Source organism: Sturnus vulgaris, chromosome 5 (assembly GCF_052056855.1).
Source record: "Sturnus vulgaris isolate bStuVul1 chromosome 5, bStuVul1.hap1, whole genome shotgun sequence".
Lineage (NCBI taxonomy): Eukaryota > Metazoa > Chordata > Aves > Passeriformes > Sturnidae > Sturnus > Sturnus vulgaris.
Window position 1 is genome coordinate 4,874,080 of NC_142247.1, and position 17,393 is coordinate 4,891,472.

Here is a 17,393-nt window from a genome sequence, read left to right on the forward strand (position 1 = left end):
CTGGGGTGACACCTGCAGAATAACTTACCAAGAGCTCTGACTGAACATAAAGTGCTTTGTATCTTCTGAGACTGGACTTGTTGCAACCTCAGCTAGGAATTTTGGGCTCTTTCTCTGCACAAAGTCTATATAATCGAAATTCAGAAACAAATAGGGAGCAAGGGAAGAGAAGCAAAGGGACTGTTCTCACAGGAAATCTTCCATGAAATATTTTTTTATCTCTCCAAGCGGTGGACTACAGAAATACTTGGCAGTAAGAAAAACTTCTTCCACTTTCCTCTTTGTTATTTTTGTATTTCTCATACTCAGTGCCTTGGGTTAGCATCAAGGCATTCTGCTTCTTAGAATTTATCTTTGATAGTAAGAACAGTTTTCCTCTTGTTAGTCTTTATTGTGCTCACAGCTGCAACCACCTCTGCACTTGGGCTTTTGTTATTATTTTTTAATCCTTTCCAGTGAGCAGTGTTTCTCAGCACTGACCCCAGTGATTTTGCTGCTATTGTCTGCTTCCAGACATGTGAACACTGAGTCTTTGCACACCCCAGGGACACCCACTAAGGTGTCATCCCAGTAACCCCAATCCACCAGCATTAAATCATCTATCTTTTGCCTACTCCTTCCCTCTTTGATCAGTCTTTCTCCCTCCACACAGGCTGCCCTAGCACATCCTCCCCTTTGTGTACCAATCTCAAGTAATGAAGTCAATGCCCTTAATACAGAAACCATCACTAGGACAAGTAGGATAAGGCAGCTGTTCATAGCTCTTTTCAAGCTCAAACAGGCATTGCTATACAAGTTATGCTTGGATTCTCCTTTGAGGGTTTTTCTCATAGACTGACTGATGCAGGTTTACTTTGTGTTGGAGTCTGAAAAACAGAGGCCTCTCTGAGTTCTTCAGAGAGAAATCAAAATGCAACAAGCCACACAAATTGAACACGCAGTGCATCCAGAGATTCCTTTAGCCCACTATCTTCAAGGATATGACTTTAGATCATGTTCTTGAAGTGAACAGGAAAAGCAACTCATAAACAAGCTGGTGGGGGCTGAGGACTCTTGTGCCACCTGTGTACATGAGGAGCTTGATCTGCTCTGATGCACCTCATAACAATAACAGAGAATTCTACACCAGGTTCCAGGACCAAAGAGGTGGCTCCTAGGTGGATTATCATGCTTAGCTATTGTCTTTGTTGTAGCCTCCTAGGCTACAGGGAAAAGATCCCCCCAAAAGTGGGTGGACAAAACGGCAGAAGAGCTGTGAGGATTTAGCACAGGACTAAGCATGGCAAATAAAGCCTATGGCAAAAGGGTTCAGTGAAGACAGGAAGCAGCTGTATCATGTGGGGCGGGGATCTGCTCAGCCAAGTGTAATGACCTATTTTCCAGCTTTTCCGCTCAGGTGACAATGCAGCAGGAGCTGGGATGCAACTAAAAGCATCTGTAATGAACCTGCAGCCTCTACTCAGGGAGGGAGCAAGGAGTGAGGCAGCCAGGTGGAAAGTTTAAAATCACAAGGCACAAAGATATTAATGAAAACCCTCCCTTTTCTCAGCCTCCCTAATTCTACAAGCTTTCAGATGGTGAATTAGGATTTGAGTGAATTATAGAAGAGCTCAGCTCCAGGAAGGAGACTGCCCTGCATGTCTGAACTGAACAGAAAGAAAGTTTGCAGGACTCCCCAATTCCATGTATCAGTGAGCATAGGTGTGTGTCCCAATCCTGCCTTCCACACCCTCTTGGGAAGGACAGTCTCTACAATGGAGAGAGGACCAGTCATCCTTTTCTGGAGAATGCTACAGGATATGTCTTGCCTGTTTTTCCCTGGGTCTGTCATGCCTACTCACTCTCTCTCAGCTGTTGGTAGCTCACATGGCTACTTGGGAATCTACTCCTTCCTGAGCTTCCCTGGGGACTAGGCAGACTCGAGCTGCACCTTCATCCTGTAAGGCCTGGCAGGAGAAGGCTGCTCTTACTCACATTTGGGGTGTGCTACAGCCCTGCTTGCAGCAGGAGGTCAGAACTGCCTGACACGTTCTTCCCTCTGTCCTGTTTCCATCACATCCTTATCTCTTGCTCCTGCTCAAACCCTCCTGTGGTATAAGTCCCTTACTGATCCTCTGTAGCATCCTCAGTGAGAAGGGGAAAGAAGGTTAGTTTGTGCTAACCTGACAAGTCCATTCTGTCTGTCCAAGAGGAACCTAACACTTCTTTGAGAGACAGTCCCTTTGCTGGCTCCCAGCTCTGCACTTCACAGAGCAGCTTTTCTCTCCCTGACTTTCCATGACAGAAAGAGAAGACAACATAAGCTTGACAGACAGAAGACCTGCTCACCCCCAGGGAGAATGTCTCCTACAGCAACTTCCACTCTTAACACCAACCAGACCCCAACTCAGCACAATGTCTCCTCTGCTGGAATCTCTGCCCATTTGTCCTCTGACAGCAAGTGCACCAGGACAGCCACATCTGCACTTCCAAGTCCCACGAGCTGAACACAAACCATCCAGTAGCAGCACAGCTGACTCCATTCATGAAATCACTCACATTATCTTGTTCATGAATGAACTATAAATGGAAGCAATTCCTAAGTCAGGAACAGGTGGAGGGGAAGAATGGACTAAAGTGAAGGAAGGAGAAGAAAAGCAACAAATAAACACAGAATGAAGAAAGGATGCAAGAATGATCACCTGTCTCATATTAAAGCTATGTGTTAATGCCTTCGGCTGGACTTTTTCAAAGCAACAGGATTATTTTTCTGCAGTACTTGACAAATTTATTTGATTAAAACGGCCCAGTACCACATAGATCCTTTAATGGGCCATGCTACCTCTCTCCAGCAGTATTTCCTGAACTGGTAGACACTGAAACCCTGGGACAGGTCCCCAGTAACTCCCTCTCCACTCACACTGCAGGACAGCCAGTGGAAGGAGATTCTTGGATCTTACTGTGGGATGCTAATCACAGTGAATGGTTATTCTGTGGGATGCTTAAAATAGGTTACAAGTGGGATTTATGCCCTGTAACACAAAATGCCTAAAAGCTGCACATCCAGCCTAAACTAGCACACTGAGAAAAACAACACTCTTGAGGGCCCCATGTCTCTCCATTGACAAAAGGAATTCCTAAATTTGTAGAAGACACTAAACTTGGAGGTGGCCAACAGCAGGTGAGATAAATCCTAGTTTTAAAGACTGACATCTTTTCTAAACAAGAAAATTACATACTGCATCTTCCTAAAGAGACACACCTGAGTGGTTCAGTACTATCAATGCTTGTGTGTCAATTATAGTCAGAAACTGTAGAAAATCTCCTGCTCTCTCTGTTGTTTCTCTGGCTAGCATGCAGAACTACTTGTGAATTATCCAGACACCTTTTTTGAGTTCCAAGAAAGTCAGTTAAAGGATGAAAGATAAAAGCAGGAAGATGGAAGGGAGATTATAATTTCAGGGCATTTAGGTGCTGGGCATGAAGGCGTGGGAAGGCAAAATAGCACACCACAGTCCTCAATCCTCATAAAATGCTTACCTCACCTAAACCCCTGCCCTTTTACATAAAAGGCTTTGCAAGCAGCATAGCACTTCTCTGGAGTTTCACATTTACTATCTGGGCAGTAAAGTGGGATCATCTGCACAGTGCCAAATGCTGCTCTGCACTCCTGAGCTCTGCTGTTTGACAGCAGGAATAGGCAGAGGTTGGCTTCTCTGTCAGCCAGCACAGCTTCAATACCTGCAGAAGCCAAGGAAGCTCTGCAGAATACAGACTTATGGCTGGACATTGCAGTTGAGTCTGGAGTTTGTAACCTGGGCAGCTCTGCCCTGCCTCCAAGTGCACAAGGGAGGCTGACACTTTTGCAGATGTTTTAAAAGCTGTCCTATTATTTATTCATGCATCTGGGTTAATTCAGCCTGGCTGCAGTAGAAACGTTGCTTACAATACACAATTGCAACATAAGTTTTCACATCGAGCGAGAGCTAAACTAACACAGCAAGTGGCATCAATAATTGAAATTGCTTTGGGGAGGTAGAGGAGGCTCCAGGGTCAGGTTTGGGATGTGAAAGAGCACAGACATCTCCAGGCTTGCTCACTGCAGGTGATCAGAGCCTGTCCAAGCACTACTGCCTGCTCATGGTCATCCTGCCTGGGCATTTGACCTTAGCAGGACCAAGTGCCTGTTCTTCTTCTGCCTTTGGTTTGCCTCTTCTTCTTCTCTCTGTGGTTTGGGCCACAAAAATGACTGTGATATTGGGTAAATTGTGCAAAAGCTACTGTATGAACTCTCCTGTCTGCCTCATGCTCTCCAGGGAATACCATGTACTTTAACATTGCTAAGTGTGGGTGGATGTGGGGACAGCAGGGCAGCCCTTGCAGTCTATTCTCCAACCTGTGTCAGTGTTCCTGAGCTAGTTTGATGGGAGTTGGATGGGGAATGAGAACCAGACAAGGTCTTAGACAGTTCTAAAATGCCAAAAGGTCTTTGATCTGCCTCTTGTTCCCATAGAAACAGCTCATAAGTTGTGACCGGCCCTTGAGATACAGTGCACTGGAAATGCCAGCACACTTACCCTACACTACACTGCCAGCCCTCTGCTTCCTGCAGCATGGACAGGAAAAATACCCAGGATTATAATTCTGGGCCATGATTTCTTCTTTCAATGCCTTGTTTCCATGCATGGCACGCTGCTGGGTGTGCAGTCATTGCCCATCCAGCTCTCACAAGCAGCTGATGAAAAATTTGCTTGCAAAACCCACCAACCATGCTCAACCATACCCCCAAGCTCAGAACCAGCACAGGAAGAAAGTACCTTCAAATGGCACAGCTACAAACAGCTGAACGTGCATGTTTTTTCCTTCCTGCTTTAGAACATTCTGCATGTATTTTAAGTCTACGTTAATCTTTGCCTTTAAGGAAGACAAATCAGCCATTTATGGTGAAGAGGGGATGGAAGCACAGATTGTTAATGCAACCATATCATCTGTTGCCTGGAGAGATCAGGCACAGTTCAGGCTTGAACCCTGAACTCAAACCCAGTTGTTTGATACATGTTCAGATACACACAGTCCCTGCCCAAGATATGTCCATGTACACACAGCCTCAATATCTCAGTTCCCATCTTTGAGCCTACAGATGTTAACAGGATGGGCAAGGTCACTCTTTCACTGGACATTTGGAGTGTCACCATGAGAGGGGCAGTGGAAACTTGGAGTAATGAGCATGGTGTAGTAGGGCCAGCTTCCCCAATGGCCCCCATGCAGAAACAGGACAGGCAACCCCAACCTAGCAGCTTCTGAGCACTGAGGCAGACACCAGGATTTGCAATAGGGACTGTTCCCAGGAGCTGCTGACACTGAGTTTGCAGTCCCATGTGAGGCAGAAGAACATGGTCATTTGCAGGGATGATGCCAAATTTAGGATTACAAGGAAGTCTCAGCCTACTGTTGTTGCAATATTTCCCTGTGTGTGCAGAGGCTAGGTTTAGACTTGAGCAGATTATCTGTCAGAGAAAGCAGCCCACACAATGCTTACTGGAGAAAAAGAGGCAATTACTTTTAATTGTAGTTCTCAGTGTGAAGAGACTGGACAGCCCATGTGTCTTGTTGCTGGACAAATCAATACTTCCACAGTATATTAAAAAAAAGAGATGGACGAAAGGTCAGGTAGGTACCTGCAGCAATAAGAAGCAGCAATTGCAGCTGGAATGAATTTTAAAATTTAGGCCTAGATTTGGCTCTTGAACTTTGGCATCCTCCAGTCTTTCTCTGGAGTAGAAGTGGTATGTGGATGGGATTTGCAGTTTCTGTATGGTTTAGTTCAAGAGAAACCACTGCAAAATTCAAAGGAAATAGAGAACATTTTGGAGAATGGGAGAATGTAATAAAGGACCCAGGGCAAAGGACTTCCCACCTAATGGAAAGGCAGCTCTCACTAAGAGCTGTGCTTCTGCATAATAAAAGAAAGACATAGCTGAGTGCTGGTCATACCTTGAAATGGGTCTCTGAATGAGCCAGACTTGAAAGAGGAGAGAGATGTAGGCTGAGAGATGCATGGCTTGTGACCAGGAAAGAATGGTGAGAGAATTGAAGGTAACAGTCCAGCAAAGGCAGCCACTGAACAGAAGCAGGAAGAAACCTCAGATTTTGTTCTGAAAAGGGGCAGTTTCTACTCAGCTCATTGGAGATTTTGGAGTGGGGATGTTCCTTAGCGCTCTGTGGCTGCTGTGGCAATGATGAGCCCTTAGTAGCATGTTTTCATATGCAGGCCTCCTCATCACCACAAACCTCCTAATTATCCTTATAATTCAGTTGGACAAACTCAAAGAGCCACTAATTTCCAGCCGGAACAGAAAGAGAACTGAATATGTAGCCAGCACTCACTTCTCCCTGCTGGTCTTACAGCAAGAAGCAGATATTTTTCCTCCTCTGCCTCTCTTAGTACTTCCTAGAAGGCATCAGAGGTACTTTATAGGGATGGGATGAGATCCCAGCTCCCAAACCTGGCAGCATCAGTGCTGAGATCCTGCTAGGTGAGCACAGGCCCCCTGAGGAGGGGCTGAAATGAAAGAACTGATGATATGAAAGGTGAAACACAGCTGGGAAATGTGTTGAGGGATGCCAGATAGGGACTGGCAGTGGTGGAGTTCCTGAAGAGTGGGGGTGAAGGGGTGTGCAGAACAACAAAGTGCTTGCTGGTGTAGCCAGGGGCAGAGTGGGCTGGCAACTCCTTTAGAATGCAGGGAGGAGGAGCAGAGATTTGCACACTTACTCCAGGACATCCCTGTTGAACTGCTTCTTGCTGTTGCCCAGGAATTCCCCGATCATCTGGCGGCTGAGCCCCTTCCTCTGCAGCAGAAAATGTGCCACCCCAATGGGGGTGTCTGGGATGAAACCTCGGGAAATCAGGAACTGGATACCTTTGTCTGGGTTTCTGAAAAGGAAGGACAGAGACATGGTTGTTAAAGTCTAAAAGTCAAGAGTCTTTCTGAATTCTTTAGAGAGAAATCAAAGTGCTAGAATTCAATTAAAATCTTTAGATGAATTAAAGTATATTAAGCCACTCACACATAAAGTAGAAGTGTAAGCTTAAGTTTTAAAATAAGCAAGTAAGTAAATAAGTAAGTAAGAGTAAGTTTTAAGTGCTTTTAGAAAATAGAAGTCTCAAATACCAGTATAAAAATGCAAGTTCTAGTAAAAGTTAAAAAACATAGTCCTAGATACTAGTGTTAAAAATAAACTTCCATAAAGACTCCAAGAACATAGTTTTAAATATAATAAAACTATAATAAGAATAATGCTTACATTTTAAAATAAAACAATATAAACCATATTCGTAGTTTATACGTAACCTAACATACTAAAAAACTAAAATTCTAGTAAGTTAAAAATAAATAGTTCAAGTTAATGTCTTTAGCTTGTTAAGTAATTTATGTATAAAAATCTATGCTTAGAAGAAAGCTTCGCTTTTTGCCTTTTGCTTTTGTTCCTGCTCTCTCACTTTTCTTCTCACTGCTGTCATCATCACCCAAAAAAAAAAGAGCTGCTGCAGCAACATTGGCCCTGCCAGGACCTTTGAGAGCAGCTTCTACTTCTAATTGAGACTTTACCTATTTAAAACTCTTTGCCAAAAACCTTAGCATAGACTTTAATGCTTAGAACTCTTTGCCTTTCAAGACTGATGCACCTTCACAATAAACAACTTTAAAACAACTAATAGCTGGTCAACTCTTTAAAAAAAACAACCACAACTCAACAAATAGTCCTCCAAGTACCAATAAATAACCTACACATGGTGAGTTTGCATCATGTCTTGGAGGCATTGTTGCCTCTGGCTCAGCCCATGGCTTGCATCAGTGCAGCCCTTGGGGTGTGCCTGGGCTCCTATGAGCTCACATGTGTGTCAGGAGTGGGACTGGTTGGGGTGAGGAAAAGTACCTTCCTGTGTGCCTCCCTAGCTGCTGCTGAGGACAAAAAGATGACATAGGACCTGCTGTGTCACTTGCAGCACCTGCTGGCACCTGGTAATCACAAGTGGCATCCCATTGCCACAAAGGATTCTGCTGCATTGTACCACACCTCATTAGTGACTCTTCTGCCATCAATCTGCTCCAGAGTCAAAGGCTTTTTCCTCTGGGAAGAAACTTAGGAGACATTGCTGCCATGGTCTATGGGCAAAGAAAGGTCAAGACTCTGTCCTGGGTTACAATGTAAAGATGTGCCCAAAAGTCACCATCTGTTGAAACCAGGTGGGGCAGTGATCCTCATCTCCATGGGAGATATCTTCTGTTAATGGGCCAGCTGTTAAACCAGCTGGGGCAGTGTTCTCTATCTTTTCCACAACCCATCCTTCCTCCAGGAGATATCTCCTGTTAATGGGCCATTGAGTCCCACTGCATGACTGATAAAATCACATCATCCCATTGGGAGATGCCTCACCCAGGGGGAGGAGTCAAACATTTCTTACCCAGATAAAAACCGAGATTTGGAACACCAAGGCAGCCTTTACCTACTGGTTTACAGAGGACAAGAGCTACCAGACCTTTGTACAGGATCACTACTACAACAAGAACACTTCATCTGGACTGCTACCACCACCCTAACTAGCAGGGTGTCAGGTTGTATTCTGACTCTGTCAGTGGTTTTCTTTTGTACTATTGCATGTATTTTATTTTTTTCTCTCTTTTTTTCCCTATTAAATTGTATTTCTGACTTGGAGTCTTTCACTGGTTTTGCTTTCAAACCAGCACAAACTCCAAGGGGGACACTTTTTCTGTTAAAAACATAATTTTGTTTTTCATACATTTTCAAGGTCCATTGTTAAGTGATATTTTTTTCCTTCCTCACTTGAGCTTGATGTTGGCTGCCTGAACAGAAATCCCATACTCAGATTTGCTTATCTCTTCCTCCACTTCCCCCACCCTTAGCTATGTTTTTCTTCCCTTCTCTATTGATTCACACCCTCAGGCAGAAATCTTTGTGTGTGAGAGAAGGCACCCAGAGAATGCTTTGTCAGAAGGGAGGGAGCAGTGTGCAGCTCCCAGACAGAGGGCTTTTCTCCCTCTGTGGCTGTGAGCATCTCTTTGAGAACAGCTCTGGTGCTGAGTGGGCCTGATTGCCTGGCTGTGGGAGTGATTTTGTGCTTCTTAATGTGCCTGTGTGTGTGCCTGCACACACAGCTCTTACAGAAGCAGAGTGGTTTGGGTTGGGAATGACCTTTAAAGGCTGTCTACTCCAACCCTCCTGCAGTGACTGGGGACATTTTCAACTAGGTAAGGTTGCTCAGAGATCCCTCCAACCTGATATTGTATATCTCCAGAGATGAGGCATCCACCACCTCTGTGCACAACCTGTGCCAGTGTTTCACCACCTTCATTGTAAAAATCTTCCTCCTTACATCTACTTGAAACCAGCCCTCCTTCAGTTTAATACCATTATCCCTGGTTCTATTGCCTGAGGCCCTGATAAAACATCTGTCCCCATCTTTCTCTCCTGGCTTTTAAGACCCTGTTTGTCCTGAGAGTGGCTGTGACATTACATGGTGACTGTCTCACAATGCAGAGATGAACAAAAGGCACATTTGTACTGTGCAGGAAGTTTTCTTCCTGTATTTCAGTCTGCCCCACTGAAGGGTCTCTATCACGATGCACTGTGCTGAGGTGAATCACTGCAGTGGCACGAAGATTGCCACATTTCTTTGGTTCTCTGAGCTGGTGGGTGGAGAGAGGTGAGAGGGTGACTTCATGAAATGATGTCATGCTTCCATCATTAATCCAAATTCAGGATTCTTTGTCAAGGCTCAAGGGATGAGTTTGCTCAGGCAGTTTCCTGGGGTGAGGATGAGATTTCAGAGCACATGAATGCATGATATGCACAGGCACAGACTGTGACATTGTCAGGTGGTGAAGTATGTGGGTGAGCAACATATGTCTAGCTATAAGGGGATCAGCATTCAGCAGAATGGCCTGCTCATTACAGGGGCCTCACGGGCATGTAAAAAGTAGATGGGCTTGAAATTGTTCTGCTTACTCTGTAATGTCAAAAGAAAATATCCTGGGCAGTGTGGCATCCCTGGGGAGAGGGCTGCAAGAACAGTCAGCCCATTAAATTTGCAAATATGAGACGTGCAAAATCTGATACTGAAAACTCCAGGCCTTCTTCAGGGAAAAGCAAAAATACACCTTCTTTATTATCACACAGACCTCCTGGTTCACCATTGAAGAGTACAGGTAAAGTTTCCTGCTAAGTGCAAAGGTGATATGGTTGGGACACAAGTCAAACTAAGCAACAGAGATTCATAAAATGCACATCCACCTGCACACTTTGGTGTTTGGCAAGGGCCAGTATGGTGTTCACAACACAAGGATGAGCTCAGTTACACCTGTGTGACTCCAAAGTCACTGCACTGACTTTGGATCCACTCCAGAGGAGCTGAGAGCTGAATATGGCCAGGAAAATGCACACACTGGCACGGATGCTAGGTTTCAATTGAGATGGTACATGCAAAGCCATCAGAGGATGCAGGATAAAACAGTCCAGCTGTGACAGCCCTCCTCCTGCACTGCCTAGACTGTAACTCAAATATTCTTTCACTAACAGCAGCCTTTCATCAGTTTTTCCCAGGATTCAATTTGTTCTCCACAAAATCCTGATAGCAATACAGCATCTCTGCCACTGAGCACATGCAGATGTATCCCATCTAGTGCAGCATGTAGCTTTTACCCAGATGTGCAGCAGACAACTCTACTCCCCTCTCTCCTGAGCCTGGTGCCTGCTATTCATTTTTAGTGTTGCAGGGGTGTTAAGCAGAGCCAGCAAATGCTGTGGGATTCCTCAGGTCCTGCTGGCTTTCCCTCTGCCCACGCAGCCAGCTGCCCACACACACTGAGCTATTACAGCAGTGCTGCATAATGAAGCACTCACCATTCCAGGGATTTCACCCCCTCACGGTGCAGCAGGGATGGGGGAAGTGTTTCCAGAGGCCTGCTCCATGCCAGAGCACTGCCTTCCAAAAATGCAAGGCCAGGCCAGATAAACTGTGGCAGGTTCCACTAGAAACTGCAGGCTTTCAGCTCCTGCTCCGGGGAAAGGCAGGAAAAAGGACGTGCACATGCACACACAGCCTCAGCTCCCTGCCCTATGGATCACTGCCCACATCCCAAACCTCACAAAACTGGCTTTTTCCTGGAAATAGACAGGGAAAGCAACAACTGAATCACTGCAGAAAGCTTAATGGCCCTCCCAGCCCCTTGGATAGGATGTCACAAGGGGAGCCACATGTACCCTAGCTACTGCTCAGAGATTGAAGAAATCCATCATTTCCCAGAGCTAACAGGTTATTTTCCTCACTCCTGTCCTCCAACCTGTACTTAGAACTGGAAATATGCTCTGAAAGAGTCACAAATCTGTTTTACCTAACATCACTTCTCGATGTGCTCTGAGACCAACCCTAAAAACTTTTCTTTCTGGTCCCTGCCTCCTGGAGTCCACAGCCTCCATGGTACACATATAAAAAATCCTGTGCATTGCCCCTTTATCTGTGAAAAACTTCTGCCTAGGGCGGCATAATGATCAGTCCTTGCTTTGACTAAAATGCCCACGCTAACGTGTGGAGAAACGTTCTCCTAGTATGGGTACATTACATCCTCATTATTAGGGGACTCAAATGGAAACAAAGACAGAGAAATGAGACTGTGATAATAAAGCAAAACCCAGTGTACTTCTCGTGGCTTGTTTAGATGAGAAAAGTCTCATCAGAAGGCAATGAGCAAATTTAAATCTCCTTAAAGGAGCTCAGCTACTTTCTGCCAATCCACATGTGACCCTGTGAGTTAACCTCTTCTGATGGTAACCTCTGCTCTGCTTTTGCTTTCACACCTACAGACTCCTCATAGGATATCAAACTCAGGTATGTGAGAGACAGGTGACTAAACCTGGTCTGTCAGGTGAAAGCCTACCCAAATATCTGAAGGAAAATGACAGCCAAGATGTAATTTTGTCATTATGACTCATACTGGGCTAGTTAAGCTCAAACTCTACCTCTGTGTCTCTCTCTCTCTTTACTTGGAATTGTCCTATTTTAAGTAACCAGGGCTGGGTTTACAGTCCCAGCTATGTTTGTTCCTTTGCAACAGAGTAGAGTAGAGTGATCCCAGGCTCAGCTGGTGGATGCCAAATACACAGCAACTGGAACTGAAGGTTCAGTGAATTGTGAGAGCATGGGCACTACTCATGGCTTGTTCCTCTGTTAGGCAGAAGAGAAGGACAGTACTTGGGAGAATTTAGGGAAAGAGCTTCTGGGAAGCCAACCTGTGTTGTGCATTGCATACCCAGATGGTCATGCCCTTGAATAGGAACGAACTTCCCTGGAGATGGATCTAGACCAAGAGCCTGCCATCATCTGTTCTTGTGAGGCACAACACAGGCTGGCAGAGAGAGGAAGAGCCACTTACATGTTGAAGAGGTTCAGCCCAATGCGGTAAAGGCGTTTCCTCATGGTGTCTGTGGAAAGTGTGGGGGACTTGCAGCTGGCTGGGTTCTCGCAGTGGTACCTCGGGAGACTGAGGATCATGGCCTGCAGGGCTTCTTTTGAGGACACCTCAGAGGCTGACTTGGCTGAGGTGGAGGTGCTGCTGCTGCTCAGCTGCTCTGAGTTGTCTGCATTCTCAGACTCCAAGGCTTTGCTTTGCCCTGCCTCACTGCTTGCATCAAACTGGAGTTTCTGCACGGCCATCTGATCCGGCTCAGCACTGCTGTCCCCTGTGCCATTAGTACTGACATCCACCTCGGTGGAAGTGAGGCTGTTCTCAGGTAAGCTCTCTGGGGCAGAGGGTAGTTCACTGGCTTCTCCCTCCCCTTCTTCTTGGCTTTCTTCAGCCTTGGTAGCTGGAGAGAGCCCAGCCTGGTCGTTGCTGCTGAGACAGTTTGCCATGGACACCGAGGTAGATGATGAGACAGAGATGTTCTTGTTGTCTATCTGAACTGTGACATCTCGAAAAGCCATCATGAGAGTGCTGCTGCTCTTGGGTAGAGTATCTGGCAGGAGACCTTCCTCCTTCTCCTGATCCTGCAGCTCAGCTTCTAAGTCTTGGTTTGGCTGCATGGAGCTGGCGCTGAAGGTCTCCCTGATCTGGTACGAGCCCCCATCCTGCAGGGAGCACATGGTCTTCAGGCTCCAGGTGCTGAGGGCATCATCGATGGATTTGGCCAGGGATTGGACTTGTTCTGTGAAGGAGTCCTCCAGCTCAGTGAGAGCCCCACTGATGGTGGCTGGCAGGGATGGGGACCTCACCAGGGGGATGCCCACGAAGTTGTAGCCCTCCACCAGGGCTTTCTCCGCGGAGAAGCTCTCCGAGTTCTGGACGCGGACTTTCCTCAGGGAGATGCGGCGTGGCATGCGGCTCTCCAGCAGGGAGTTGCGGATCTTCTCAAAGTTCTTGCTGAGCTGGTACTGCCTGAATGCAGTCTGGATGGTGCAAGCTGCCCTGCGGGACACCAGGTGGCCGCCGTATTTGTGCTCTAGCATTTCGATCTGAAAAACAGAGAACAGAGAGTTACTTTGTTAGTTTTTGCTAATTGCCTGCTGATGGCTTCTTGTTGCCCCACCTCCTGTACTGATTAGTCTTCAATGACTGTCAAAGGAACTTGTGACACTGAATTAACTTTTCCCTGCAGTGCCATGCTCCTGATTTCAACAGAAGGTTCCCATTTGGGCATGACTGGCAAAATCATCGGCACCACGAGCTTCCTCACAGCTGTTACAGGATCCTGCCCCTTCCTAGAGTGCCAGTCATAAAAGCTGGAGTCTGCAGGTGCCCTTCTGTTGCTGTAAGACTAGGGAGCAGAGAAAAAATACAGCAACACAGGCTTCATCCAGAAAGCAGAAGAAGCAATTTATTGCAGGAGTAGGCACATTTTTATAGACTGGTTCGCTGAACCAAGGATAGAATAAGCTCATTGGTCCAAGGAAGGCAGCACCTCTTGCAAACATGCTTTCACTAAAACATCACGTTCCTCACACACTCCTCCTGTCCACAACACCAGGTGCTAAACTTTGTTATTAATTCTTTCCCTTCTGTTTTCCTTTGAGCAGCTTGGGAAAACTCAAACTTCTGTTTTCCCTGGCTCTCACCAGCCTCCACACCCTTCCCTTTCAGAGTCACTTCTGATGCCCTTTGGGGCAAGTTCATCACTGCAAATACAACATTCCAGCAATGTGTCTTCCTGCTCAGTGGTGCTCTGTTAATGTCAAGCATTACGTCTTGTCTCAGAGTTTTACTAATGCTTTTCCACTCCTTATCAACCTTAGGAAATACTCTCAGTGAAAAGACAAATCATTCAGAAAAGGGGAAGAAAATTTAATTTTTAAATGCAGAGAATGCTGGCTTGATCTAGCACTTGACGAGAAATATAAACTTCCATTTAAGTTAGTGGAGGCTGGGTTTGTTCTGAGCTTGTGTCTTTTAAAAAGTACTCTGAATCCCAAAGTGTCTTCCTTTTTGATATCTGAGTTTTTTAGGTGTCAGCCAGCAATGAAAAGAAAAATACCCAGAAAAAGAAAGACTTTCAGTTTTGAAAGGTAAAAAAATCTGAATTTTAAATGTTAAGACAAGATAATAAAAACACATAGAAAGAGGATTTACCTGAGCTGAAAATGACAAACACATGTAAATACATCAACACACACCATCTCAACTGGCTTCAGCAAAGCAGGTATGGATGGTTGTTCCTGCAGTCTAGAATTTAAACTTCCTGGTAATCCCCCCACTCTTCCTCTGCAGCTGGGTTTTCACTAACAAGTTCCAGGAGAATGACAGATGATTTGGTTCCAATGAGTGACTGACAGAGGACAAGGGGGACAGTGTGAAGATGAAGGAGGAAGATGGGGTTCAAAAAAATAGAAGAATTAACTCGAACTACCTTCACTGAGGTTTAGGCTGAACTATGAGCTAAACTCTACATCACTGGCACTCCACAGGGCAGAGTGCAGGTGCAGATTGTAGTGTTAATATGTGAGTGCACACATATGGAGAAACAAAAAAAAAAAAAGATGAAGGGCAGGACTGAGAGTCTGGTGAAGTCAGTCCTGAATTAGCAGAGGATTCACTGCATCATGTGGTGAACATCAGCTCGTTAGCAGAACCAAAGGAGGAGTTTTATGGACTGCATCCTCATCCCCAGACATACCACTTGTCCCTCACCATGCCTTCAGTACTCAGTTTGCAAAACTGAGCTCCACAAGATCTGAGTTCAAGTGCAAATTGGTTTCACAGCCAAAGTGAGACTGAGGCATGAGCCTCAGCTCAGAGTCACATCGTGTCACCTGCTTCCTTCTTCTTTTTAATAACATGACGTAAGTTACAGATAAAACCACCAGTGAGTGATGTAGGTACACGTGAAACCTGGTCTGACAGCTATGAGAAGTGTAAATGACCTCTGGCATCTTTCCAATACTAACTCCTCTGGAAGTAGAAGAAGATAATGTGACCTTGGGAGATGACAGGCAGAGAGGAACAACATAAGCTCAGCCTTTTTGTGCCTGCACTGGTACCCTGGCTGTGGAGCAAGTACTGGGAGGCTGACATTTATGGAAGAGAGTGGGATGGGGAGCACATCCTTTCATATTTCCCTCTCTGGACATGAAGCAGGGACCTTTCCCTTGTGCTCAAACATCAGGTAGGCTTCTGTTTTCTGTCTGCCTTGCCCTTGAGCTCACCGTCTGTCCAAGGCAAACATCAAAGCCCAACACTAACAAACACCAGCAATTTTCTTAGTGATGGGCTTGGCCACTGCAGTTGCAGAGGTAGCTGGCTCAGAGCTCTGCTTACCCCTAATTTAAAGGACATTTTCCTAATACTTTCACTGCTGCCCTCCCAGAAAAGGTCTACATAAATGTTGTTGAAAATCACCCCCACAATAATCATGGATACAGTGTCATTTACCACAAGACCTGTCAGTTTTCGATAAACAAAGACATCTTAAATCCCACCATGAAACCAACACTCCTGACACATGTATTTAAAGTTGGGCTGCCTGGAAAGAGACTGAACTATCCCTTGGCCCATTCCTTCAGGAGGAAGGCTCATGCAGATAAATGTAAATTAGACCAGCAAGCTGCAAAGGCCCAACCCAGACAGTTATTACTGACAACTGACCATGAGCACTTAAAATAATGATCTGGTTAATTACAATGTAGAGCTAATCGTGTAAGGAGGGAAAGAGGAACAAATGGGAGGGACAGAATAACAGTAAAATGCAAAATAAAGCAGAAGCAAGAGCCTTACAATTATCTGAGGTTTCCAAGGAGGTGACAGCCATTCTGAAAACATGAAATTCATACGCTCTGATCTTATTAGAGGCCAAGACAAGATGTCATTGCTGATCTGAAGTAAAAGGCCAGTTTATCTCATGCAAGGACAGTGCCAAAAATGACAGACTTTAATAGCTAGTAAGGAGAGCTCCTTCTAAAAGTCTAAAGGAACAAAACAAGCTATCAGTACCTCGATAAAAAACATCACCAGCTTTCTGCAGTCCATAATCTCAGTCCTTCCAAAGGACTCCTTAGTCCTTTAAGGAGCAGAACTAATCTGAAGGGAGAGGACGGCCCAGCTAATCTGTTTTCCAGCTCATACCAGGGGTGCAAGGCTGGGTTCTGCATGTGCTCCACTGCCAAATGGCCTTGTCCAAAGCAAGGGGAATCCTACAGTATCTTTCAGCAGGTAGAACAGGGACAGGGACAGGGACAGGGACTGTTCCAAGGGATGCTTGAGAAGACTGGCAGAGCCAGATGCAGCATCCCCATAGAGAGAAGTGCCCTCCCCACCCTTGTTTGGTACCAGTGAGTCTCAATCTCTTTTTCTTTGCTGCTTATTGATGACTGAGACATATTCATTTGCTGTCAGATGGAGCTGACACTCCAAAGGAATTAAGCATTTCACACAGCTGTAGCCTGTGTTGTTCCTCTCCAGAGGAGGAAAGGGCATCTGTTAGCACCACAACAGTCATGGGTAATGGAGATGTATGTCTGGATGGCTGGAGGAACCTTCTCTTCCCATCTGAGAGGCAAGAAAGGCCAGGCATGATTGGCCTTCTCTTGCTCCTAATAAACTCCATGAATCACAAGTAATTGCCTACTTAAAGCTACTCTTCTCTGGGGAATGATCTGACAGCCAGCACCAAAGGAAGGGAAAAGAAGGAGGGGGGTCGGGGGGATTTCAAAGAATAATTAGCTTAATACATTTCTGGGCCTCAGTATGAACACTCCTTCTGAGCAATTCAGGCCTTGAATTAGAAATGGCTGCGAAATATTCACTGCCATGAGGGATTGCATATGTAGGGAGATTTAACAAGGTCAAAGTAAGCCAAAAGGCAAGCCAAGCTGCAGGCCTGGAGAGGGCCAAACATTTGAGGTG

General features: G+C 45.6%; 1 protein-coding gene across 4 annotated transcripts in view; it reads right to left on the reverse strand.

Moving 5' to 3' along the window:
- Positions 1-17,393, reverse strand: part of IQSEC3 (IQ motif and Sec7 domain ArfGEF 3) — a 98,433-nt gene that overhangs the window by 19,570 nt on the left and 61,470 nt on the right. For all 4 annotated transcript variants that reach the window (XM_088164660.1, XM_088164661.1, XM_088164663.1 and 1 more), the window contains 2 exons: positions 12,435-13,513; positions 6,755-6,916 (listed from right to left, as the gene is read on the reverse strand). In XM_088164660.1, the coding sequence (XP_088020786.1) occupies positions 6,755-6,916; positions 12,435-13,513 (1,241 nt within the window). The remainder of the gene's footprint in view (positions 1-6,754; positions 6,917-12,434; positions 13,514-17,393) is intronic.